Below are 27,393 nucleotides of genomic sequence, written 5' to 3' on the forward strand. Positions count from 1 at the left end.
TGTTTCTTAATCCTATGAACTGTTCATTTACCAATTCATCTAACCATATCAACTGACCAATATACTGCGAATCTAAAGTTAATGATCCATCAACTAAATAAATACTTGTATTTTTTATGTATATAAATAATTATTTAAAAGAAATAGGAACAGTGTGTTGCATATGTATAAAAGATTGATACAAAAATTGAGTTTTCGGACCCATTTTAAAAGAGTTAAAAGAATGATTTTAACCCAAAAGACAAAAATAAAATCGGGCTGATAGGCCGAACAAAACAAAATGGACTTTAGACCAAAATCTTATACTATAAAGAAGATCTCTATTCTCTTCTCCTCTTACCATGTCATCAAATAGGGCAAGGAAAACACGCCACGCGTCCATCTCTTTTACGTAATGCAATCTTTCTTTTATCTGGACTTTTATGTTCGTTTATTTTGTGGGCTCTCTTCTAAAAGTTCATATCTGGCCCATCCTCTTTTAGGGTTTGATCTGATACGACCACACCTGCACTTGGCTCCTCCTCCCTCACTCTTCGTCTCCTAAAGCCTCCGACCACCGCCTCTGTAACGGCATTGGGCTTTTGAGTAGTGTAGTCTCCGGTTGTATTTATGTGCTACGTTTGTGGTGGGTTTATTAAAGGCAACATCACTTTTCCACTTATTCATCATTTACTCTCCTTTTCAATTAGTAATCAAATGAAAGATTCAGTTGTTGAGATCTTGAAGAATCTGAGAGGATTTTAAATTGAGAGACGAAGGCTTTACTGGGATGTAAAGAAGGTGAGGTAAAGGAGAAGAGAGAACGCGGTGGGAGTGATATTGGTGGTGAATCTAGCTGGCAGCGATGAAGTAGGGGACATAGATGATTGCGATCGTGGCAGGTGTGTTGTTGATCACAACATAAGAGATAAGTATTTTTACGAGTGAGTGATTGAATGATTATAATGGTAGCTTATTTTGTTTGCAGTAAATTGTCAAGAGTAATACTGAACAGATTTTGCCATGTCTGCACCTGCTAAAAAAAATTATACAGAAGCTAAGCCAAGGAGAAAGATCTAATGCTTGGTAAGTTTTAAGTGTTTAAGAGCTGGTTTCAGTGATCTAAACCTTAGTGAATCCAGATTTTGTTTACAAGTGTGCTTCCTATATGATTGCCTTTCAACTTGGTTGCGGCAGAAAAAGATTAAAGATATTTCTTGAGAAGATTAATGTGAATTCGCAGAAATTTCGACAAACTATGAAGATTAAGTGGCTGCTAATTCTAAGATTTTTTTAAGAATACTATGGACTACTTCTCTAAGATAGTGTTGTTTGACAACAAGGCACACTGTCTCACATAATTATGTTTCTCTGTCTCCTTCTCAGGGATATGGGTTTCAACATGGGTGGAGTTTTTGGCAAGTTATCGTCATCTAAAATTGACATATCGGACTTTGATTTCTCAAGCCCAGTCAGGAAAACCACAAAAGACGAAAGAAAGGTATAGTGGAAGTCTAAAACAGAAAAATGATTTCGTTTGCCTTCTTTTGTGATTTTGATGCGTACGTATCCACTAATTATTTTTAAATGAAATCCTATCTATGTTAATCTGAAGTAACTTAGCAATATGCTTTTCTGCAAGCAGGTTAGGCGACTATGAACTTCATTCAAGCCCACGGAAGAAGGCAAACGAGAGTACGACGACCACGTCCACAGATTCCAAACTCCAAAGAGTTCACTGCTACAAGAAGAACTGATATGTCTTGACTCTGTGGACATCATTCCAGACTTACTAACAACTAGACAAGTGGCCTCCAGGAGTCCAGGGACAAATACCGATGTCAAGGAAAATGATTCAGCTGACAACGTCTACAGATAGTATGAGCAGACACTGGAAACAAGCTGATATTATTTCCAATAGAGCGTGAAATTCTCTATGGAGATGGAATCACCTCAGCATCTAACGATGAGAGCCTCACGAGTTCATACAATGAGTGGAAAACTTCAGTCCGCCAACATTTCACCATCGAAGAAAATAAACAGCATCACCTCGCCATTACATTCTTCTGAGACTGCACATACTGCAGGAAGTAGAGAAACCATTCTATGAAATATGTAGTTCTGCTGCGAAAGTAGATTCTCCTAGGGATCCAAAACAGATTGCCAACAATAAAAAGATTACACCACGAGATCAGGTTATGAAGCAACGAGTATAAATACACCATCTTCCAGCGATGAACAGCACAGCTCACCGTAACGTCTCCTTCTCCTCTGTTTCTGAAAATCTAGGAATGCCAAGAAAGGTGGAAAGTTTATGGGGATCGATATAGTTCTGGTAGATGAGAAGGTAAATTGCCTCTTTGGAAACGTTTATTCTTAAAAGTATTGGAGTTTTGCTTCCAACGCATATTCTTTCTCTTATAGATCGAGAAGGCACTGAATCTTTTGTTACTTTCTCTTATTGTAACAGATAACTGTGTTTATAATGTCTTCTTTTTTATTAAAGGATGCAGTCTACAATGATCCAGTGATGGATTAGAGTCCACAGAGTTGAACATGTTCCAATGCCTACTCAGAGAGGGAGGTAGTTATCAGCTGAGTTCATTTGATGTGACAAAGAGCAATCAGTACTCTCAGAGAGGTATGTAGTCATTTTATATCCATTGTTTGATTTGTGTCTCTCAATTATATTCTGGTATTTTTCGTATCTTTCTTAGCACTCATTCAGCATAAAGTTTAGGATCAATTTCTAATGTTTTCTTTACAGCCAGAAAATCACGGCAAGCTCAAGCTCGGCTCTTACGAGGGTACTATGTTTCTTGGTGCGTGCTTATATTGGTTCTTTTCTTCATGATCAGTTGTGGGTTTCAGATATAGATGAGTGTTGCCTAAAGTTTTTGTTTTGCACTTCTGTTGTGCAGTTTAGTTAGACGGACTTAGATTAGCAGATTGGTGCTTCCCTCCTTCAGTCAATAGGTGGTTACATATCTGACTTTGAGATCGTTACGTCTGCTAGAAATTACAGACTTTCTCTTTATGTTTTCATACCGACAAAACCATCTCTTTGCTACATGGTTGATTGGGCAAGTAAAATGTCTAATAGGAAAATATGAATAATATTTTAGTGATTGTGAATCGTTTCTTTTTTTTTTTCACTATCTGCTTTCCAGCTTATGACCGAGAGATTAAAGCCAGATTTCGCGTATTGCCCAACTCCAATGGAACATGGATAGTACATGGTAGTTTCACCTTGAAGTATTTGCTCTTATCTCTCAGTTTCCTTAGCCAGTTAGTACAAATGATTATCATCATGGTCATAGACATGTCTGTCATTATTTGGTTGATTTTACTGCTGTTCACTTCTGTTTTGGGCTCCAGATGTATGGCCAGTGTGTTTACAATCTATTACGTGCACTTAATTTTTTCCATGTATTACTCTCATTCGTCAAGTCATTATTATTTGGACTGTATAGTTTTCATTTATGCCCTACTCTTATCAACGCAGACAGACTTTCACCAGCAATAGCTTCCAAGAATTCGAAAGCGAAGGCGTCTCTCTCATCACACGTGTTCTTTGATGATGTGGTTCCCGAAATTTGCATTGACACTTTGTATCCGATGTGGTGTATAACCACAGCGATATTTCTGGAGGGGTTTCCTCGAGTCCAAAATCTGAGTCAAAGGTATTTTTGCTTTACTTTAATTCTTTTTTTGGTTTCCTTTTCGTTTTCCTCAGACTGTTGTGATTCGTTTGTCACTAACCAGTGTTGACGCAAATTTTGTTTGTCAGGTGGTTGATGCTTGTGGTGTGAACAAATCACTGAAGAATGTGGTTTTAAAGAATGTGACAACATGATCGTCGAAGAGGTGTGTATGAGTTACTCTGAACCTTTGTTTGTTATAAGTGGTTTGAATTTGGTGATTGTAAAATTTACTGTATTTTGCGTGTGAGTAGCTGGAGTTGGTGTGGCATGACTCAACCAATGGCTCGATCAAGACTGACACTCAGTTAGATGGCCTCAATGGAAATGAACCATCTTAGTTCTAGAAGTGAATCAGATGCCTTTTCCAGTCAATGATTTATATATATATTTTTTCTACAAATTTGTATACATGCTTAAATATAACAGTTTCAGCTAGAAATAAACTAAATAAATTTGGTTTTCATTTTTTAATTTCAGATGTGTTATGGTCAGCGGTTAATGAGACTTTAAGAAAGCAAAACAAGTTGTTTTAGTGCCTTCAATTATTTTATTTCCAAACAGAAGCTTCCATTTATATATAGGCACATACACTTCAAGTATCAATTGGGAGTCAAGGGCCGCTATACAAATCAGATTATGAAAGTTGTTTTTTTCTTTTGTATATCTATATTGAATCAAAACAATGAGAAGAATTGTAACTTTATGATGTATTTCTATTTTTTAGTTGTGTCTGTTTCACTTATTTTCTTAATGAAAGAGCTTGCAGCTAAGAAGATATGGTTTTTCTTCCAACTCTAATGTCGATTTTTAATAAAAGAAAGAAAATAAGGATTACATATGATTAAATCACGCATAATATAAGAGAATGAGTAAAATTAGATAACTTTAAATTAAACAAATAAATCAACAATTCTACATCATTAAAATAAAAATAGAATAAAACTTTATATAAACAATTTTATTAACCGTAAAGAAAAATTTAGTTAATAGTAATGAGAATGACACTGAATAAAAAATAACAATTAATGAAATAATGATTCATACTAAATTATTAATATAGAACAAAAATTTAAATAAAAACAAAAATTTTAAAAAATCAAAAATATTACTCTAACAATTTAGATTATTTTTAATTACGGGCGGGCCGACCCTAGTCTTATACTATAAAGAAGAGCTTCACTCTCTTGTCATAAAGACACGTCATCAAATATTTTTTTCTGGATGTGACACCTGTCTCACCATCTTAAACACTGCGTTTCATTAACTTCATTCTACTGAGATACATGGGCTTCGTTATGTGTTGTTAGTGCTCGATAATTTCCACAAGAACCCAGCCCCTTATCGATAATTTAGGGTTCATCAAAATCTACGACATTTGCCATTAGATCGGCGTGACGATTCCGTTCGTTGGGGTTTCGATCACGTCCTTTCACCTTCGTTCCATCCATCAAAACGAGACAGTTTCCAGATCGCATTAAACATGTTCTTAACTACCGTAGCCACGAACTACAATGTGCGTGAATCTTCTCAGAGACAGAGGCGGTATTTCTAAGAGTATAAAAGGTATGCTTTCCTTCTCTCAAAATCATTCTCTCTAATATGGTTTTCTCCCTCTTAAAGGTCTCTCTCCTCCGAGTCCCGTGTGAATGTTCAGAATTGTAATTGTTTATGTATCTGACCGCAGCATTCAAAGCTAGATACAGCGTGTTAGGCCGTTCCAGGACGCAATAGGTTTTGAATTGATTCATCTCGGCGGTGGCAGTTTCGGCAAATAATGATGCTAACTCTCGAGAACGCCGGTGGTTTCACGTTGTTGCTTGAGCCTTCACCAGCACAAGCAGTGTAGCTTCTCCATTTCACTGATTTGCCGTCGTTGTATTTTTAAGTACTGGCCCTTACGGAATTTTTTCAGATATCTCCACCGCCGCTTCACCATTACGAAACGTTGACTAGCCAAAAAAAAAAACAGATAAATTTCTAAACAGGATAGTCCAAAAAAAAAAAACACAAGAAACTAGAAAATCATGGAAATTGCCTTTTTGTTATATTCTGCTCATTAACTAATAATTGTTGTTTAAAACTTTGGTCAAGCCCATCCATGAAGAACACTTTGGTAACTAATAACTTTGGTTAGAGATATAAAAAGATTGACAAATCACAGTGACTACCAAACAGATAAATAATTTGAATGTTATGTGGCATATTACAGGAGAACAAGACCAACAGGTACATGTCACCCGAATAGGGGTGTCAAAATGAGTTACAACTCATGAGTTAGCTTAGCTCAGTTCATTTTTTCATGAGTATGATCACTATATTTTAGGCTCATTTAATAAATGAGTTTAATGATCGAGTTTAAAAAAGATCACGAGTTATATGAACGATCGTTAATGAATATGAGCTGACTCATGAGCTCGTTCATTTCTTATGGAAAAAGATAATTTTTATATTTATCATATTTATCTTTAAAATTAAAATGTAAAATATACATAAGTAATATAGGAGTAAAACTTTTAAAAGTTATCTATACTTTTTCCGAAGAAAGAAAAAAGAGACTATCCTGTTTAGAAATTATCAAAATCTTCTATATAAACCCATGTTAACCATATCATCTCTCTCACAAATTTCATTGATCTCAAATTTGACATACGTCTCTTCTCACTTTGCTTATCGTAACTCAGAACTCACGGTAAGTTATTTATGATTAATAGTTTTATTAAATTTTGAATAATACTATAGAAGTAATTTTATCGATGTTTAATTTAATATAGTTATAATTATTTTGTGTTAGATCACGAGTTAGCTCATTTAACTCATGATCTAGATGATCCGAGTACGAGTTTACATATTGAAACTCATATAATAAATGAGCTGATCTGAGCTAACTCATGAAAGAGCCGAGCTTACTATGAGCTGAGCTGAGCTGAGCGAGCTAGCTCATTTTGACACCCCTACACCCGAACAACATTTAAACTGGATCGGACTCATGCGACCAATATATAGTTGAGCAACATATGCCACCGTATGGTCTCCGTATACCTTTTATAATTTCTGGATAAAATTTCAAACATGACTCTTTTTTTTACACATTTCAAACGTTACTTTAACTTCTTCCCAATTATGAACCCGGATTTGAAGTTGTGAATTAAATGTTAATAGTTGTATTGACAAAAAAAAAGTTGTAACGTGGGAAAAATCCAAAATTTAATCCAACCTTCCTACTTTAAAATATGTTACATAGGCACGCAAAATGCATCACACAACTCTATGAAAAACAGAATGCAACATCACCATAATTCTACAAACCTCAATATAAATAAATTAAGAAAAACTGCCAAAACAAAATTAAAAAAAACAGCATGGTTGTTCCGTTGGTATAATATCATCTTTTAGTTGTTTCTTTAGTATAATTTTCTTTCATAATCTCAAAACTAATTCTTAATTAATCAAATTAAGCACATTAAACACAAGATAAAAATTTAGACAAATTTTAAAAATAAAAGGAATTTTTTTTAAACCGTTAAAATTTATTTTTTTTCTTACTTTTTAATAAAACTAAAAATTTTACAAACATCTTAAACTTTTTATAAAAGTAAAATTTGTTAAACGTTTTTTATAAAGTTTATTTAACTTTTTTATTATAATTTTTTTATAAAGTTTACGTAAAATTCGTTAAACGTTTTTTTATAAAGTTTATTTAACTTTTTTATTATAAACTTTTTATAAAGTCTACAAAGTTTATTTTTATTAAAGTTTTATTAAAAAGTTTTACAAAGTTTTATTTCATTAAAAATGTTTTACAAATTTTATTTTTATTTTTATGCAAACATTTTTTAAAAGTTAAAATTAAAATTTTATCTTTTCATTAGAAAGAAAAAAACTTTTTGGAAAAAGTAAATCGACCTATACACGTTTTATGGAAGTTAGAATATAACGAATATTTTAAAAATATTGTTTAACTGAAATATTATAATTTTTGCCAAAATCAAGTTTTTTATCCGTAGAAGACACTTTCTATATATCCTAGAACCAAAAAAAAATCTCATAAGCAGATTTTACCTCATTAAAATTATCTATTACATTAAGGTTTAGAAATAGAAATAATAAAAGAGACAAAAATAGACAAAAAAATTTATACCAAATAGACAACCATGCTGTTTTTTTGTTTCGTTTTGACAAATTTCCCAACAAATTAACTGTATAGTAACCATTTAAAAGAAATTATCAACATATCCCGCGCGAAGCACGGGTTTTTCCTAGTTTTGATATAAATTAGAGTGATTTAGGTAAATATACCTATATAAGACCTAAATTAGTTAATTGTCCTTGATTGATCAAAATGGATAAAGTGTCTACCATTTTATGTCAAAAGTGACGATTTTGCCCCTATGCATGTGCAGTACGACATTGTGTCAGACTGACGGTGCAGAGCTAGGGAGATTGACGGTGCAGAGCTAGGGAGACGATGTACCACAAGATCCTCTGGTTTTAGGATAATTGGTACAAAATTTAGTGGAAATTGCTGCGGAGGCGGTTAGTCGCTAACTATACAAGAGGATGAATAACTTTGTTATTAGCGAAAATATTATCTTTGTTTTTAGAGGAGAGTGCTAAGTTGTATAGAGCTATTATTTGTTCAATCTTTCATGCAAAAACCATATAATCGTTGATTATAAGTGGTAGAGCACTATGCAAAACCGAATGTTTTACCAAGAGAAAAAACCCTAGCCGTCAAGAGAGAAAAAATAGATTTTTTTATAGTTTCAAGCCGATGGTAGGAGGTTTCTACAGCTCCGTCATCGGCTTGTTTGATTCGCTTTGCTTCTTTCTTTGATCTAATTTACTTCTGGTTGTTTATTTTATTCGATTGCCAATTTATCTTAAATTTGGCAAAGTTTTTTATTGTTTCTTTGTATGTTTCTTCCAATAGATTTGGAAAAACAAAGGTTTCGGTTCAATTGAACCGTTTAGAAAAAGTAATTGACAGATCTACTGCGGATGGTGGCGACGGGTCTTACCGGCTTCAATCGTTGATGGTTCCTCATGTGATGGTGATGGAGTTCTTGTTGTAAACTATGGTTACTTCAAAAAACAGTATCAAATTCTACTGAACGGTAATCTCTTTGACTCTATTATCAGCAATGGAGCAATATAAAGAGTTGTCTTGTCTTAGTGGCTCCTACTGGAGTACTAAAAAGAGACTGACAATCGTTCTCAATTCAGTAGGAAACGTGGTGTTTTGGATTAATATGAAGATAATCTCTCTTGAGATTCAGCTATTCCAAAAGCAAATATGGAGTTTTATGTGAAAATCTTTAGTTATCCATACGCAAGATATGTGTTATTTTACTTTGGATCCTTACTGGTATATCCCTTTTCTACTTTTATTTTGATAATTCTCATTGTTTAAAACTATTTGCATTAAAGACTTAATAATAAAATCCAGCGTTAAAAAAAAGAGCACTATGCAATTTGGTTAAATAGGAATTAAGATTAGAAAAGTTAAGCATTCTTGTTTTGGAAAATGCTTTTTGAACTCAATCAAAGGAGGTAGAAAAAACTTCAAATTATTTTGATTTTCACCGATGATTAAAGTTAGATTTATCAAATATTTGTTAAACCCAATTAAAAATCATGATTATAAAGTACATAAATCATGTATAAATATGGCATTAGGGTTTTATTACCAATATGAAAATAAGGATAAAACTGTAAATTTGTCACTATTACAAAATCGAAAAACCAAAAAGTTATGTTGAAAGAAAATATAACTAAAATATTTTAAAATTTCATAAAAACTCCCAAATTAATTATGGATTAATTTCTGATTAGTTGACTATTAATTTATTTGACATTGTGCCCGAATCAACTGCACTTGTTACACTTACGTAAAAACGTGAACATATTTTTATATGGGCATACGTTTAAAACACTATGCTTCATAATCACAATGTTTAAAGTCTTAACGACTATATTGTGTTATTAACAGATAACCAACTATGTATCGTCGCTACATAGTTGGTTAGTCGTTAACAATAAAATGAGTAATTTTCATGTTAACGGGATAAATCAAATGGTAACGGCTATTGATAATGTTAGCGGTGATTTAACTGTCTCTGGAAAATGAAGGATTATATTAGTACACTTTATTAAAAAATTGATCTAATGGATCGATAAAATATAAATTTTCGGTTAACAAACAAATTTATCTAATTTATGTTTTAACTTGTAAGTATGAACTTAGCGACCATTTTTAAGAGGATCTTGTTTTACAACAGCTTAGGTGTTGTGGGGTGTTGGAGGTTGTTAGAATATCAAGATCTGGATATCCTACTCGTTTGACACATCAAGAGTTTGCAGGAAGATATGGGTTTTTATTGTCAGACAAAAAGGTCTCTCAGGATCCTCTGAGCGTATCAATAGCTGTTCTGAAACAGTATGATGTTCATCCTGAAATGTATCAAGTTGGCTATACAAAACTGTACCTACGAACTGGACAAGTAAGTAACTCTTTACGCAGAGATATAGAAAGCTAGTTAGCTGATCTTTATCTTCAAATTTTTTTTATAGATTGGTATCTTTGAAGATAGAAGAAAGAAAGTTCTTCAAGGGATAGTGGGATTACAAAAGCGTTTCCGTGGTCACTTGTCTCGTGAGTACTTTCAAAGTATGAGAAACGGAGCATTGGTACTTCAGTCATATGTACGAGGTGTAATTGCCCGAAGGATGTTTGATATTGAAGCAAAGCTCTATGCAGATTCTGTTTCTGAAGCAAGCACAGGAGAGTTAACTGCAGTCATACACTTGCAGTCTGGTAAGTCTGCGGAAGATTTTGGTTCTCAAATTTGGTAATAGAGATTTTAAGGCTCATCATTCATTTTTTCTCTCTTTGCAGCTGTTAGAGGATGGTTAGCTCGAAAACGATTCAGCAGTAAGCAAAGACAGAAAGAGTTACTCAATGTGACGACAATATCAAAGAGGAAATCAGAAGACAAGGTACTTACTATCAAAAGAAAGATTGTCCACTTTCTGAATGAAACATTATTACACTATATAACTCTCTTTCTCGTTTGTGATGTAGGAGCAGTTCCAAGTTCAACCATCAGCTATGTCTGATCTCCAGAAGCGGGTTTTGGAATCTGAAGCAGCTTTAGTTCAGAAGGAAGAAGAAAACACAGCGTTGAGAGAGCAGTTGAGACAGTTTGAGGAGAGATGGTCAGAGTATGAACTAAAGATGAAGTCAATGGAGGAAACATGGCAAAAGCAAATGTCATCGTTGCAGGTTAGTTCTCCTCATTACTTAAAACGGATTCTTGACACAGAGATAATGAAATGTTCCAACCCCGGATTCTTTTTTTTTTACTTTCTTCAGATGAGTCTCGCGGCTGCGAGAAAGAGTCTAGCGACAGAGAACGTTACAGGTCAAGCAGGAGGAGGAGCAAGACAAGACACATCGGTATCACCTTTCGGTTATGAATCAGAGGACACAACGTCTACTACTGCAACTCCAGGGTTAAGGACACCCACAACTAACTTCACAAACGGAAACACTCCTGAACTCAGAAGCAGAGAGCATCCCAACGGAAGTTTGAACGCTGTTAATCATCTCGCGAGAGAGTTTGATCAAAGGAGACTCAATTTTGACGAAGATGCTAGAGCCATTGTGGAGGTGAAAGTAGAGCCGGAGGCAACTGCTACAAACGGGCAGCAACAGCAACAACATCCAGAAGATGAATTTAGGAAACTGAAGCTAAGATTTGAGACATGGAAGAAAGATTACAAGGCTAGATTAAGAGAGACTAAAGCAAGACTCCATAGTGATAAACGTCGTCACCGGAAATGGTGGGGCAAATGAGACTAGAGCAGTCGCTTAGGTTTGTTGTATTAAGTTATAGATTGAGAGCATTGTAGATTCAGCTGAGAGAGAGATGTATTTTGTTCTTTTTGGAACTTTGTTATGTGCATAGCATCAAATAGAGTTTTTGTATTTTGAGAGCAACAAGAAAGATTATGTTTCATATCATTTCATCAAGCTCCGGGTACAAACTTTGTTGCGAAAGCCCATGCATTGTTAGCAACAGGGTTATCAAGATGGTCAAGGAGATTCTCCAAAGGACCCTTTCCGGTAACAATGGCTTGAACAAAGAAGCCAAACATTGAGAACATAGCCAACCTTCCATTCTTGATTTCTTTCACCTTGAGCTCAGCAAAAGTAACTGGATCATCTGCAAGACCCAGCGGGTCAAAGTATTGACCGCCCGGGTACAAGTCATTGCCTTCACCAACACCATCAAGACCGTTGATGCGGAAACCTTCAACTAGTCCCATTAGGATAACTTGGAAGCCAAGGACGGCTAAAATGCTCTGAGCGTGGACTAGGTTTGGGTTGCCTAAGTAGTCCAAACCACCTTCGGAGAAGATTTGTGAACCGGCTTTGAACCAGACCGGTTCTTTGAAGTCCACACGGACCCATTTCTGAAGAACTTCAGGGGTTATGCAACCAAATGCTCCCAACATTGCCCATCTCCCATGGATCACCTGTGAATGATCATTACTGTTTAGTGTTACACAAATTGATTTTTGTTTTTGTTTTGAGTGAGTGAGAGTTAGAGACTAACCTCAAGAGCTCTATTTTTGGCAAAGGCTTCAGGGTCTGCGGATAAACCGGCAGTATCCCAACCATAGTCTCCGGGAAACTCTCCGGTGAGGTAAGACGGAGTTTGGACAGAAAAGGGTCCTAAGTACTTCACTCTGTCTGGTCCATACCAAAGATCATTCCCCTTCACATGTCAAAGTAAAAACATTAGACACAAATCCAAGAAGTTATATGAAACCTTTAATATGAGATGTTTAGGACAGAAAGGAAACAGACCATAGTGTATTTGGGAGATCCGAGAGAGACAACATCACGAAGAGGGTTAAAGCTGGAGCTTTTAGTCTGACCAAGGAATGTTGTTGGGCACAACACACTGCTTGAGCTCGTGAATGTTGAAGCCATTGTTCTCTCTTGTATTGAGTGTTTGTTTCTCTGTGGTCTTGTTATTATTAGTTGCTATTTGGTGAAGTGTTGATCTAAGGGAGGTTGACTTTTATGTAAGTGTTTTGTGGATGAGAAGAGAAGGAGAATCTCAGAGGGGATATAGTTAGGAGTGAGATGTTGGGATTAGCCAATCAGGAAACTGATTTAGATTTGAGGTATCTATAACTCCATCTCTTTTTATCCATTTTTTTTGTCTTTGCCTATTAAGCTATATGGATTATTAGTTTTATACATGATAAAAGAATACAGCATTTTAGTAATTTTACATCGAATATATCAATAGAGATATTATAAATAAAAATAACATCTTTTAGAATATAATGTTTTTCTTTTTTTTTGGGTGTGAAATCAAATACCAAACAAACAAATAATGCTTTTACATCTGTTTGATATCAGCAATGTTTAATTTATCTTATTCTGAATACTGATTAATTTAAAATTTGACTACTTATTTTTATTAGCTTTAGGTTTGTTTTCGTTGATGATTTATAGTAAAGCTTTAATATTATATACTTTCATTGTCATGATTATTCAACTTTTCAATTTTTGAAATTAGGTTTTAAATTATAAACTGATATTTTAATTTTAATATATTATTTTTTTTTAAATAATAATATGCATTAAAAATTTTATTTAAAATATTGATATTGTATTAATCAATATGTTTTGATTAAATATAGGAACTCTCATTGATTAAAATGTCAGTGGCATAATAACATTAGAGGTAAGGTGAGCGTTAATTTTCACTTGCACATCGGTTTTAATAGATTAGATAAAAATAAAGATTATATTTGGTCGCAATAGTTAATTGTAATGACTTATATTTTAATAGATAAGAATACACCACAAAATATAGATTAGTAAATACTGTTTGTCATAGATGAGTAAGTGTTATTATTATTTTCTCCAGTTTAAAAATGCGGCCGTCTAGGCGCTGTTCGAGAATTGACCGCATCAAATTTGACCAAATCATTGAAGTTAAGAGTTGACCCGCGTGAGACCACCTAATTCTCGCCTAATTCCCGAGTTGACCGTCTAAATATTTTTTTTTCTTTAGCATAAAATTAAAACACGATTAATTATTTTTAATCATTATTGACAGATTTTGTGTAATTATTCATTATTAAATCATTACAATTAGCTATTAAACCCAAAACAAACACATATATACTGCATTTAAAGATTTTTTTATCAAACACACCATAATCTAAATGTAGGACAATCAAAAAAAAATTGTTTAAAATTATATAAAAAGTCATATAATCACGTCTAAAAACTTGTGTCCTTATGTTTAAATTATCTAAACATATTATAAATGTATTATATTATATTTAAAATTAGATCCCGCGTATTCCTCGAGTACTTTCTAATTTTTCAATAATTCGTTAGGTCCGGACTTACCGTCCGACTAGCGCTTAGGGTAGTTTTGAACCGGGTTGTTTTCTATCAAAAGAGTGTTTTTTTGTCGGGTTTATTATGCTATTAGAAACAATGAGAAATATTACATAGACGATATTACAGCTGACCATTCTACCTGCCTTATGAGAGTTCATGTCTGACTGCATCACCCTGAGCCGCCCTATAAGATCTATTCCTGACGGTATTCATTGCGCCATGTATCCCTTGTAAAATTTGTCTCCAATATTCTGCATAATTCGCTTTCTCCGGGAATTGAAACCCAGACCTCCTGGTGTAGAAACTGCGTCGCCTGGGATTCGAACTCCAAACTTGAGTGTAGAAGCCTTTAAACCTTGACCACTAGGTCACGGTGCTTTCACAAACAAAAGAGTGTTTAAAATTAGTAATTTGTCTTGTCATTTACTTTTTGATGTATACAATATATAGAAGATCAAATGCTAGTTATTTTATATTAATATATAACAAAGGAAAAGAACGTCAAGTTTCCACAAATATAGTAGTAAAATTTATGGAAACAACTGTGTTAGGTAGAAACTTGACGGGCAAGGCTATTCCTTTTATATTAAACAAATGCTTCATTTAGGGTTTCTTACTTATTCAGTAATTTATATTCATGTCTCTAATTCTGAACCGGCTCTCGAAGCTCTGTCTTGGGAAATCTCGAAGATCAACTCTTCTACTTCTCTCTAACGGATTCTCATCATCCTCGAGGAAAAAGCAAACCCCTCCCTGTTTCGTCGTCTCAGCTGAACTTTGTGAACCTTATGAAGCCTGTCTAGGAAAACTCGTTATTTCAGAGGTCCATAATGACATGATTAATCTGGAAAAGAAGGTGCGTCTTGAGTTGCTTTATAATGATATATTTGATAAAGTGGTAACCATCGGGGCATCTAATGGATGGGTAGCTACTTTGAACGGCCACGATGGAATCCTGCGTCTCCAAGATGACCTAAACCCGTATGCATCGTATACGGATCCAAAAAGCATTCCCCTGCCTCCTCTTGTGACTCTGCCACGTTGTCAGACCCAAATCGTCACTAACGTGTCAATGTCCACCTCTTCTCCAGAGGATGAAGACTGTGTTGTGGCTGTCAAGTTCTTGGGACCTCAGCTCAGTTTTTGCAAACCAGCTCTGAGTAAAACCGAATGGGTCAACATCAGGATCGATAACCCATGCTTCTACTCCTCACGTGTTATGTTTTCCAAGAAAGAGGGCATGTTTCGCATTCTCGGAGCTGGAGGTCACCTCATGGGATCATGGGATCTCCATAATCACAAACACAAGATTCAGAGGCTGCGGTTTAAAAAGGTTCCCGAGTTAACCAAGACCACAAACGAGCTTATGGATTCGTGCTGCACGTACGAGCATTTGGTGGAGTCAGTAACCACCGGCGAAACTTTCTTGGTTAAGCAGTACAAGAAGACGGTCGAGATGGATGATGAAGGTTTTGCCAAAACGAGAACAGAATATTTAATGGTGTTCAGACTAGACGGTGAAGGCAATGCAGTTCACACTGAAGACATAGGAGATCTTATCATTTTCCTCTCAATGTCTGAACCTTTTTGTCTCCGGGCTAGTTCTTTTCCTGACCTGTTCCCGAACAGCGTTGTAAGCTTGGATTACTGGGAAAATGTAACTGTTGAACTGGCTGACTACTTAGTTTTTAGAGGTTTTCGTCCATTCCTAGCCCCTTACCTTATTCCACCACAAAATATAGATTAGTAAATGTTTGTAATAGAGTCATGCATCCCCACAATTATAAGCTTTTGTAGCTTCATGTTGTGTGCTGGTGCATAATTTCTATGGACCAAAATAAGTGCATATAACTTATGAATGCAAACGTGATAATTGTCTCTCTTTGTTTCTCAATCCTATGAAATGTTCATTTACCAATTCATCTAACCATATCTACTGACCAATATACTGCGAATCTAAAGTTAATGATCCATCAACTAAATAAATACTTGTATTTTTTATGTATATAAATAATTATTTAAAAGAAATAGGAACAGTGTGTTGCATATATATAAAAGACATTGATACAAAAATCGAGTTTTCGGACCCATTTTAAAAGAGTTAAAAGAATGATTTTAACCCAAAAGACAAAAATAAAATCGGGCTGATAGGCCGAACAAAACAAAATGGACTTTAGACCAAAATCATTCTCTCTAATATATGGTTTTCTCCCTCTTTGTCTCTCTCCTCCAAGGGTTTCTGTGAGAGTGAATGTTCAAAATTGTAATTGTTTATGTATCTGACCGCAGCATTCAAAGCTAGATACAGCGTGTTAGGCTGTTCCAGGATGTAATAGGTTTTGAATTGATTCATCTCGGCGGCGGCAGTTTCGGCAAATAATGATGCTAACTCTCGAGAACGCCGGTGGTTTCACGTTGTTGCTTGAGCCTTCACCATCACAAGCAGTGTAGCTTCTCCATTTCACTGATTTGCCGTCGTTGTATTTTTAAGTACTGGCCCTTACGGATTTTTTTCAGATATCTCCACTGCCGCTTCACCATTACGAAACGTTGACTAGCCAAAACAATCGGTCTCGCAAGAGAATACAAGTTATGTTTTGTTGACATTTGATTAAGTCAGTGATTGATGAATCCTTGCCACATATCCTAATGGTATTTATAGGCTAAAATCTCAACGAAGACGAAGAACAAAGCTCGGAAGAGAACGAGAAGATTTCATATGTTCATGTTAGAGTTTGCTGTGGTGAAGCAACAGATAGCCATAGCAGAACGAGTAACTTTGCATCTCACATATTTGCACAACTTTTCTTCTTTTTTTTTTATTTTAGTCAGTGGATTAATTGCTAATTCATTACTAATGTTCAGGTTATAGGCAAGAAGGGAGAAAATTAATACACTGATGAAGCTGCTATAGGAACTGGTTCCAGGCTGTGATAAGGTTTGTCTCTGAGATAATGACTTGCGATCAATATGCTAATTAATCTTAATGTCTTCGATTATGCTTAACGACAGGATATTTTTCTAAATAGATTCACCTCAAGATAAGAATATTGAATAGTTTTGATGATATAGTTTGTTTTTGTTAAATAATCAACACAAAAAATGGACTGCTTAATCGCTTTTTATGAAGAAGAGTGGTTGCCAAAGTGGCCTTAAAGGTCTTAACTTTATTATTTCTGTGTTGGGAGAAGTATCCTCACAGGAAAAATTCTGGCTTGAAATCAGCCTTAGTCAAGAAGATAGTAATAAAAGTTCTGGAAATGACTTGAGAGACAAAGACGATTTGAGTAGGTATAGATTATCTTTTCGCACATACTCTGTTTTTTTTTTTAAACAAACCTAGCAATGCCTAAGTAGAGCGGCCATTGTTTCTGCAGTTGTCTTCAAAGGTGATGAAGCAGACGATGCAGAAGAAGAAAACAATGATTTCTTCTATGATTCCGAAAGTGATCACGTTTTTTGTTTTTCTTATTTTTTACTTTCGAGCCTCTGTTTCTATGTCTGATAGAAATTTCCTTTATGAGATACAGTGAGTTTAGAGACTTTGATAACTCTGAGTGACACCTCTGGATTGTTTGGAAGGTCTCAACTTCTCGGATGGGGCTAATTTGTAATTCTTTTCTTTTTTTTTGCTACAACTAACGTGTAATTCTCAATCTCTCAAACCTTCGTATCCTTTTATCAAGAAAACACAAGAAACTAGAAAATCATGGAAATTGCCTTTTTGTTATATTCTGCTCATTAACTAATAATTGTTGTTTAAAACTTTGGTCAAGCCCATCCATGAAGAACACTTTCGTAACTAATAACTTTGGTTAGAGATATAAAAAGATTGACAAATCACAGTGACTACCAAACAGATAAATAATTTGAATGTTATGTGGCATATTACAGGAGAACAAGACCAACAGCTACATGTCACCCGAACAACATTTAAACTGGATCGGACTCATGCGACCAATATATAGTTGAGCAACATATGCCACCTTATGGTCTCCGTATACCTTTTATAATTTCTGGATAAAATTTCAAACATGACTCTTTTTTTTACACATTTCAAACGTTACTTTAACTTCTTCCCAATTATGAACCCGGATTTGAAGTTGTGAATTAAATGTTAATAGTTGTATTGACAAAAAAAAGTTGTAACGTGGGAAAAATCCAAAATTTAATCCAACCTTCCTACTTTAAAATATGTTACATAGGCACGCAAAATGCATCACACAACTCTATGAAAAACAGAATGCAACATCACCATAATTCTACAAACCTCAATATAAATAAATTAAGAAAAACTGCCAAAACAAAATTAAAAAAAAAACAGTATGGTTGTTCCGTTGGTATAATATCATTTTTTAGTTGTTTCTTTAGTATAATTTTCTTTCATAATCTCAAAACTAACTCTTAATTAATCAAACTAAGCACATTAAACACAAGCTAAAAATTTAGACAAATTTTAAAAATAAAAGGAATTTTTTTTAAACCGTTAAAATTTATTTTTTTCTTACTTTTTAATAAAACTAAAAATTTTACAAACGTCTTAAATTTTTTATAAAAGTAAAATTTGTTAAACGTTTTTTTATAAAGTTTATTTAACTTTTTTATTATAATTTTTTTATAAAGTTTACGTAAAATTCGTTAAACGTTTTTTTATAAAGTTTATTTAACTTTTTTATTATAAACTTTTTATAAAGTTTACAAAGTTTATTTTTATTAAAGTTTTATTAAAAAGTTTTACAAAGTTTTATTTCATTAAGAATGTTTTACAAATTTTATTTTTATTTTTATGCAAACATTTTTTAAAAGTTAAATTAAAATTTTATCTTTTCATTAAAAAGAAAAAAACTTTTTGGAAAAAGTAAATCAACCTATACACGTTTTATGGAAGTTAGAATATAACGAATATTTTAAAAATATTGTTTAACTGAAATATCATAATTTTGCCAAAATCAAGTTTTTTTATCCGTAGAAGACACTTTCTATATATCCTAGAACCAAAAAAAAATCTCATAAGCAGATTTTACCTCATTAAAATTATCTATTTCATTAAGGTTTAGAAATAGAAATAATAAAAGAGACAAAAATAGACAAAAAATTATACCAAATAGACAACCTTGCTGTTTTTTTGTTTCGTTTTGACAAATTTCCCAACAAATTAACTGTATAGTAACCATTTAAAAAAAATTATCAACATATCCCGCGTGAAGCACAGGTTTTTCCTAGTTTTGATATAAATTATTCTTACAAACAAGGTGGAAGAAGAATTCGAATTCAGGTTGACTGGTGACATTTAACAAGATTTTAACAAAACTAGGTCATGGTCCGCGCTCCGCGCGGATTATTAATCTATAAATTTTAAAAATGAAATTTGTTTTAAGAAACTTAAAATGAAGGAATAAATCTGTAATACTAAATGTTTTAGAGTTTGTTATAATACAACATGAATACCTTAACTGTTTTATTTAATTTTGAGTGTTGTTTAGTTTCTATTATAAAGTGCTGTTTATTTGTTTGATGTTATCTTTCCAATAAGTTCATACTGAAATTAATTTAGTTTTTTATAAATAATTATGTTTGTTTACTACTTTATATTAATTTGATATACATGATTTTTTGAAAATAATACATTTTGAAAAAGTTACACTCAATAAAACACTTTTGTTATTTAAGATTTATATTACTTTTAAATAGTTGTAATCTTATATAATAAATTGTCAATAACAAAAATAAACTAATATCTAATCACAATTAACACCAAAACACATTAAATAAAGTTGAAAAAAAAATTAATTATTAAAAGGAGAATGCCACATGGCATTTTTCTCCCCAAGGAGAAAAAAAATTCAACTTTATTATATAAGATAGGTTTTAATGTTAGTTATGAAAGACATTGGTTTTTTAAAATTTTCCTCAAAAAAACCCAAGCATTTATAACAGTGTTTTGAACCCGAACCAGAACCACTGTTGAATCGGTAAACTCTCCGGCCCAATATGAATCGGATTTGAGTTTTGTGAAAAAGCCAAAATTTAAAACCCCAATTAAAACCTCCAAAAACTCACTGAAACCCAAACCCGATACCGGTTACACCACTGGTTGAACCAATAGATAATTTTTATTTTTTAGTTTTAGTTATATTTTAAATTCTGTTTTATATTCTAAATTTCCAATTATCTAATATAACAAAGTTGAGTTTTTTTCCTCCCTAGGAAGAAACCAATGTCATTTGGAACACTTTTTTAATAATTAAAATATTTTCTTAAATTATATTTAATAGGTTTTAATGTTAATTATGAAAGATATTGGGGTTTTAAACTTTTCCTCATAAAAGCTCAAGCGTTTATAACAGTGTTTTGAACCCGAACTGGAACCAATGTTGAACCGGTAAACTTCGCGACCCAATATAAATCTTGTTTAAGCTTTATGAAAAAAAAACCCCAAAATTAAAACCCCAATTTAAAACCTCAAAAAACTCACTAAAACCCGAAATCCAATACCGATTACACCACTGGTTGAATCAATAGATAATTTTTATTTTTTTAGTTTTTAGTTATGTTTTAAATTATGTTTTATATTATAAATTTCCAATTATAAAGTTAGATTTTTTCAGTTTTATTACCGTCTTCCTATTCTTCTACACTACAATTTACGTTTACAAGGAAGGTGAGTAAGCGTGATCGTGCTCGACCCGCACATCCGTAAAACAAACTCAAGGACGATCAAGCTTATTATTCCTCTACATTACAATTTACGTTTGCAAGAAAAGTGAGTAAGTTATTTTTTATTTAACTTAGTTTATAACAAGTCATTACATTTTTAATTTACATATCAAAAAGAATAAAATCATATGATCATGTGGATTACAAAACATGTTTCGAATTGTTGAAGAACAAGAACATGGCGAGCTGTTGGTAAGTATTAAAATTTAGAGAAAATCAAAATTAGTTGATGTGATTTGGTGTTAATTTATTTTTATTATTGACAATTTACTGATATGACGTTTTAATTTTGGTTTATTTTGCATTGGAAGTTTAATTTATTATTCACATTCGACATAAATATTTGTGAATTGTATGTCTTGATTTTTAGATGTCATAACTCTTATGTTACAAATTTTTTTAAATAGTCTAAACTATTTCTTAATATTTTGTATGTCAAATGAAGATAAAAATATAGAAACCAAGGTTAAGTATTTTCTAAATGTTTTAAGCATAAAATAGATAAATATCCAAACTATTATTTTATGTTTAGAAAACATTTCAAAATATTAACTATTATATAAAATTTTCATAGCTAATATATTATTATATAATAAAATTAATTCATTTATTAAGATGCGGTTCATCAACGGTTGGTCCAATAACTCATTGATCCGGTCAATTCAGTGACCCGGTCAATCATCAGATTCAGTGTCTAGGTTGGGTTTCAAAATCACGGTTTTTAGGTTTTCTTTATATTTGATGTTGACTATGAAGAATAGAGCCTCTATGATTCTCCATAGTCAACAATCTGTATCACTTTCATAAATTCGACTCACATGATCCGTATCACCAAAAATCTTAAACCCGCATCCATCCCGCCAAAACCCGTGGGTAAACCGTCTTACCCGCGGCTAATAATAATTATATTAAAAACTAATTATTTTAATTATATATTAATTATTTTCATTATATATTAATTATTAAAAATAATATTAAAATAATACATTTTAGCTAAAATTATAAAAATATTTTATATGTTTATATATTTTTACGAAAAATAAAAATAAAAATAAAAACTTTTTTTTTGAATTTGCGGGTCGGCGGGTACCCATGACTCATATTTGGCTGACCCGCACCCACCCCGCTTAAACTAATCTTAACCCACACCCGCACTCGCAGTTCGAAAATTTAAACCGATCGACCCGCACCCGCTCCGCGGCAGATCAAACGGGGCGAGTCCCCGGGATTTGAATTAAATTCCCAGTTCCACTAACCACTATCAAAAAGATCAGAAAATATCATTTTTATACATATTTTCATTTCATATTTTTAGAATATTTTATTTACTAAGACCATATAATAAATTATAAATTCATGTAAAAATACAACATATGAATCCGGCGTGTAGCGCCGGTATACCACTAGTATATAGTATAATTCTCCTAAATAGACATTTTTAAGTTTTTTTACAAAAAGAGCATCTAAGAAATAAATAATGATTCATTTAAAAGATAAAAAAATCTTATATCCTAGATATATAAATACAAAAAAATTAAAAAAGTTAAAAAATGATAATAATATTGTTTTATAGTTTCGAATTATATATTTTCAAATTCAAACTTTCTTATAAATCTATAATTCGAAAAATTAGGGTTATCTTAGGATATTATATATATATCATGTTAATATTTTAGATTAAAATATTATACATGTTAATTTCAGTTGGATTTTAACCTTTCTTTATATAAGAAATTAGATGTTTGTGACTAACATAATTTTGCTTTTCTGTCTGATCAACAATTGATGAATGCACGCGTGATTTACATATATCTATATTATTAAAATTGAAGTATATTTAAGAATTATTCGGAAATATAGATAGTAGTATAAAAATGAGTATAATGTTGTTTGAAAATATAGATAGCAGTATATTAAGAAAAAAAAATTATTGGACTTACGTTATTAAGAAAATTAGAAGCTCATTATATTATGAGAAACTATATATATGTGACAGTTTTAAAATATAAGAAATGACTCAATCTAATTACCTAAAAATATATTTTGTTTAGAATAATCATAACAAAAATTAAAATTTATATACATATTTAAAATCAAAATAATAACTTAAAATAGATTCTATCGAAAATTGATTAAAAATATACATATATTCAAAACTTGATTTTACTAAAATATTTTCCAATAACCATTATAAAAGATATCTTAAATATATATAAGAAAATAAAATTCAAAGTTCAATTTCTAACACCAACTTAATTATGGTTTTTATATTTCATATTAATTTTTAAAAATATAATATATATGATTATTTATATGATGATACGTATAAAATAGTATTATATAGTTGTAAAAATGTATTCTGAATCCATTATAAAAGCCACGTAATTGTAATATATCTTAATCATATTGATAGCTCTATATTTATACAAAACATATATAGTATTTTGGTGGAGTTATTCGTGGTTTAAATTTTAACTTACTAATACTCTTTAATTATGTCTATTTTGCATAGCAGTATGGACGATTTTTTTAGTATGGGTTAATTTATATGTGAATGTACTTATTAGTTTCATTTTGATTAGAGAAATAATTGATGACTATCCTTATTAATGCACATTTAACACATCATTTGTTTTTTTTATAACTGAAGATATTGTTTGTTTTGTAAAATAAGGTAGAGAAAACCATTGTCATTCTTACCTATTCCGTTAAGAGAGTCACATCTGCGCGTCGATAGGTAAGAGTCACTTTTTTTGCGCATGTTCTTAACGGAAAAAAAAAGTAAGAAGAGAGGACAACACTATAAAGAAAAAAATAAATGTCTTTGTACAAAAAGCAGGTAAAATTAACTACTCAAATTTTGAGGAACTCGTAAATAAAAATTAACTACTCAGAATTTTGAGGAACTCGCAAATGTTCTTGTACTGTCAGTTATAAAGAAAGACGGCTACCTTTACCTTTTGTTGTACCACCTGCAACCAAAAATTAGACTTAAAATAGATATTTGCGTGGGCAGTAGCATATCATTTTTATACACAAAGTTTTAAAATAAAAAAATGTATTTTATGTTGTGTGAAAGTATTGCTTGAAAATTATGTCACACATAATATAAATTAAATAAAAGGGAAGTAACAAGAACTAAGTAATTGTAATAAATACAAAAAAAGTTAAAGCCTTTTCAAAAAAAAAAATACAAAAAGTCTCAGATAAAAAAAAATACAAAAAGTATAGTAAAGACATACTTTATGATAAATTGGCTTTAGCAAACAACAGTGCATTCATTTTTTCTGTCAATAGTTAGTATTTTGCTGCAAGGTTGATCCCCATAACATAATGTTTTATCCCAACTGCCAACTATTTTATAAAAAAATATTTACAAGAATAATGCAAAGTGTAAACTAATAGATTATAATATTTAGTCATGCTAAACTTTAATTTTGTTACTATATGCAATTGTACAAATACAGATAAATTTAGATCTTTATATAGATATGTAATTATATATGTGTAATATAATAACAATAAATAATAAAGTAACTCGAAAATAAAATGATTTCTTGTCTGTTTTTAGAAATAAAATTTATTGTAATTTTAATTGTTTACTTCAACTTCAGTTAACTTGATTTTTTTTTTTAATTTTAGTTAACTTGAATCTATGATAGAGAAATTATGGTTTCTACCCTACAACATTTAGATGTTTACGTTTATGTGTATGTAGCTTATATCTTGTAGTTCTATCTTCATAAATAAAATTTAGTTGAATATTAATTCTTTTTTTTTTAACTTCAATTACCTTGAATTTATGATAGGGAAGTAATGTTTCTAGTTTCTAGGAACAGACAAATGTTGCAACCGACATGATGAAATGAGTTACTGAAAATTTTCCCCATTTCATGACGAATCTCGATTTTTGTAAGTATGAGAAAGAATAGTGAGGTTACCTAATATAGTAACCTACGAGTATTTTCTAGGACTGCGGGGACTAGCTGGTCGCTTGTTTTAATGGTCTGTTTCGAATTCTGGACACATATTTTTAAGATAAAGATCCTAGACAAAAGGTGTTAATGTGATCTATTTATTGACACATATGAATACTTTTAAAAAGGTGTATCATTTGAAAGTCCCCGTCGAAACAAACGTTATGAGAAAACTTTGAATTAGTGTATATATATAAATTATAACGTTTGCACCAAAACTATATTAAATCTTATAATGGTGGGAATGCATCACGTCTCTCATGATAAGTATAACTTCACCTCAACTGATACATCTGTTGAAAGTGCGTGAATTTTCCCATATGGTCTACTATTAAGATTAATGGAATGGGAACGTTTAATTAAATCAACACATTTGCCTCATCAATTTGTTTTTATTCCCGTATTTTGATTGAACATTTTCAGTATAAGTTCTTTGACAATGAGCTCAGTTCTCGTGTGATATTGCTCTATCTTCTTGTAAAATTCAAGATCCAATCAGAGACTTAACAAATGGTACTGTTAGATCTGTGGCCAATGTCTCTTTTAATACAGAAGATCTTCCAGCTTCAGGTAATTAAGTGATGGATATGGCACATGAGACTTGTTCACCCTTCATATTTTAGATATATGCTATTTTAGAGGATTTGGGGACATCGAAGTTCAAGATTAACGCAGTGCTTATTTCCATACATGTCCTTTGGAAAAGCAGAAAAAAAAACTCTCATATCCATCTTCAAGCAACATTTGTAATACAAACTTTGAGCTATTAATATATGGGAAGCGTTTTTGATCAATCCCATTGATGGATATCAATTTTCTAACAACCGTCGATGGCTATTTCAGAGCCACGTGGATATACTTATTTTGTGCAAAGAATGAAGTTTTAAAGGTATTTCATTCGTTGCACTAGTTTAGAACTAGTCTAATATTAGAGTCAAATCAGTGTGACTAGATAAATGCTCTTTAACTTCGGTTTACTTGCATCTACCAAAAAAGGTATTGTGGCTTATCTTTCATGTCTTGAGACTCTGAAGCATATATAATTCAATCGTTGAACACAAACATCAATATATAGTGCATGTTACTTGAGCTTTAAATTTCCAGTCCAATGTTCCTCTGAATCTATGGGAGACTGAATGTCTGTAATAAGTTGGGTGGCACAATCACTAAACCTTCTATAACTCATAGAGACTATCGAGAATGGCCTAGGTGCTGTTTGATCCGGTCATTAAATTGAGATGGTTAAGTGTCAATTGAGCTAATTATAAAATATTGTGAAAAATGTGAATCAACCTTGAAAGAAACCAAGAAAATAGGAGAGAAACTCGACTGAGGCAAATACTTATTAATTGTGAGTGAACCATTTACATCCCTTAGACATGTATTTACACAACATTAAACCCTGATATTCCTTTTCCATTTATGAAAACTTATTTGTCTACTAAAAGTGGTTTCTACGATGACCACATATTCGATTAAGCCTCTTATGTATCTTTGAATCCAATTGTTAGAGTCCAATTACTTCTATCAAGATTCAACATATACTTTCTTATACGTAACTAATTGTTTGAACACAGTGTAAGGGACTTGTGCTATATCTCTGATCTTTTCAGCAGATTTAGGATACTGTTTTATTAAAACTATGGTGTGTTTCGTCAGAAGTGAAAAAACGGTTTTAACTTCTCCATATAGAATAGTTTATTCAATATTTTGTATCATTGTTTTATGATAATAAATCGGTGTTAAAAACATAGTCATTTTTGTTAGACATTTATTTATTTTATTATCTAATTTATAGTAAACTTTAATGAAAATTGGCATACAAAAAACTATATTACTCTAATCCACTTTTTAAATTTAGCTAGTGATTACCCTAAATACATTAAATTCATTTGTGTTGCACTGATTACAACTAGTATCAATGTGGTCTCTCTCTCCGTGAAAAAAAAGCGCTATCTTATTACTATTCATTCATAATAATTACAAAAACTTTAATACTATCTACCAGCAAGTAGCTTTCTTATATAGAGGAGACGAAAGGTGAGAGAAATCATATCACTATTTCGTTAAAAAGGATGTTTAGAGCTTTCTCTAAGTTTCGTCGTTTCCCTCCGGCTCATTACAGGGCACGTACCTTGAGCAGCATCAGAGAGGACCGTGGCCCTTTTGCTACTCAGGATCAGCCTATGCCGCCAACGGCACCTTCTGGCGATGATGATGACGGGCCAATATCCAAGAGAGAAGTTTGGGCTCGTAAGTTGAGGTTGAGACTGGAGGAACTTCAGTCGAGTTTCGACAGCTCCACTAAGAAGTTAGTTAAGATGGGTTGGGATTTGGCGGAGACTGATTGCCCAGAGAAGAAAAGTGTTCTTTACGAGAGGATTGGAGAGACCTTGAGGAAACAAAAGGAGGTGAAGCGTGACATGGAAAAGGTGGATAATGAGCTATTGAGGATGATGTCACAGGATGGAAGCGGTGGTAGTGACGGTGACGCCGGAGACGGCACTGGCGGTGACGGAAGCGGTGGCAGCAAAGGCAACAGTGGTGGAGACGGTACTGCGTAAGTTCTTAATTTGTCGTT

General features: G+C 32.4%; 3 protein-coding genes and 2 long non-coding RNA genes across 28 annotated transcripts; 4 read left to right on the top strand and 1 right to left on the bottom strand.

The window, feature by feature from the left end:
* Nucleotides 1-457: 457 nt before the first annotated feature.
* Nucleotides 458-4,154, top strand: LOC130507905 (uncharacterized). Of its 15 annotated transcripts, none has more exons than XR_008942536.1 (11): nt 458-881; nt 968-1,065; nt 1,366-1,480; nt 1,625-2,326; nt 2,486-2,620; nt 2,747-2,801; nt 2,901-2,955; nt 3,150-3,234; nt 3,485-3,662; nt 3,770-3,846; nt 3,935-4,154. It is a non-coding gene; the product is annotated as an uncharacterized LOC130507905 (long non-coding RNA). The 15 variants fall into 15 exon arrangements; XR_008942535.1 differs by having other exon boundaries at nt 3,150-3,218; XR_008942538.1 differs by having other exon boundaries at nt 3,150-3,218; nt 3,489-3,662.
* A 5,602-nt stretch (nt 4,155-9,756) lies between these two features.
* On the top strand, nt 9,757-11,715 carry LOC130508638 (myosin-2-like). The gene is made up of 6 exons (XM_057004234.1): nt 9,757-9,784; nt 9,942-10,183; nt 10,254-10,497; nt 10,579-10,679; nt 10,765-10,965; nt 11,056-11,715. The coding sequence occupies exons 1-6, from the start codon at nt 9,757-9,759 to the stop codon at nt 11,536-11,538; spliced, it is 1,299 nt and encodes a 432-aa protein (XP_056860214.1). The 3' UTR covers nt 11,539-11,715.
* On the bottom strand, nt 11,681-12,758 carry LOC130507906 (chlorophyll a-b binding protein 3, chloroplastic). Its single transcript, XM_057002685.1, has 3 exons — nt 12,556-12,758; nt 12,302-12,463; nt 11,681-12,221 (listed from the first exon to the last, which is right to left on the bottom strand). Exons 1-3 carry the CDS (start codon nt 12,679-12,681, stop codon nt 11,712-11,714), a joined length of 798 nt encoding a protein of 265 aa, XP_056858665.1. The 5' UTR covers nt 12,682-12,758; the 3' UTR covers nt 11,681-11,711.
* Nucleotides 12,759-14,732: 1,974 nt separating this feature from the next.
* On the top strand, nt 14,733-15,958 carry LOC130499620 (uncharacterized). Its single transcript, XM_056993869.1, has one exon. It carries the CDS (start codon nt 14,756-14,758, stop codon nt 15,863-15,865), a length of 1,110 nt encoding a protein of 369 aa, XP_056849849.1. The 5' UTR covers nt 14,733-14,755; the 3' UTR covers nt 15,866-15,958.
* Nucleotides 15,959-16,330: 372 nt separating this feature from the next.
* On the top strand, nt 16,331-18,249 carry LOC108840834 (uncharacterized). 10 transcript variants are annotated; one of them, XR_008942939.1, is made up of 6 exons: nt 16,331-16,891; nt 16,984-17,056; nt 17,310-17,409; nt 17,496-17,564; nt 17,649-17,728; nt 18,013-18,249. It is a non-coding gene; the product is annotated as an uncharacterized LOC108840834 (long non-coding RNA). The 10 variants fall into 10 exon arrangements; XR_008942934.1 differs by having other exon boundaries at nt 16,332-16,891; nt 17,310-17,405; nt 17,496-17,728; nt 18,013-18,233; XR_008942937.1 differs by lacking the exon at nt 18,013-18,249 and having other exon boundaries at nt 16,332-16,891; nt 17,649-18,006.
* Nucleotides 18,250-27,393: the final 9,144 nt, after the last annotated feature.

Source organism: Raphanus sativus, chromosome 2, assembly GCF_000801105.2.
Source record: "Raphanus sativus cultivar WK10039 chromosome 2, ASM80110v3, whole genome shotgun sequence".
NCBI lineage: Eukaryota > Viridiplantae > Streptophyta > Magnoliopsida > Brassicales > Brassicaceae > Raphanus > Raphanus sativus.

Coding starts and splice junctions, on each gene's coding strand:
- LOC130508638 (XM_057004234.1), top strand. CDS start 9,757: ATGGTAACGGCTATTGATAATGTTAGCG. Junction 10,498..10,578: donor AGTCATACACTTGCAGTCTG/GTAAGTCTGCGG, acceptor CTCTCTTTGCAG/CTGTTAGAGGATGGTTAGCT. Junction 10,966..11,055: donor AGCAAATGTCATCGTTGCAG/GTTAGTTCTCCT, acceptor TACTTTCTTCAG/ATGAGTCTCGCGGCTGCGAG.
- LOC130507906 (XM_057002685.1), bottom strand. CDS start 12,681: ATGGCTTCAACATTCACGAGCTCAAGCAGTGTGTTGTGCCCAACAACA. Junction 12,464..12,555: donor GATCTCCCAAATACACTATG/GTCTGTTTCCTT, acceptor TGACATGTGAAG/GGGAATGATCTTTGGTATGG. Junction 12,222..12,301: donor CCAAAAATAGAGCTCTTGAG/GTTAGTCTCTAA, acceptor GATCATTCACAG/GTGATCCATGGGAGATGGGC.
- LOC130499620 (XM_056993869.1), top strand. CDS start 14,756: ATGTCTCTAATTCTGAACCGGCTCTCGAAGCTCTGTCTTGGGAAATCT.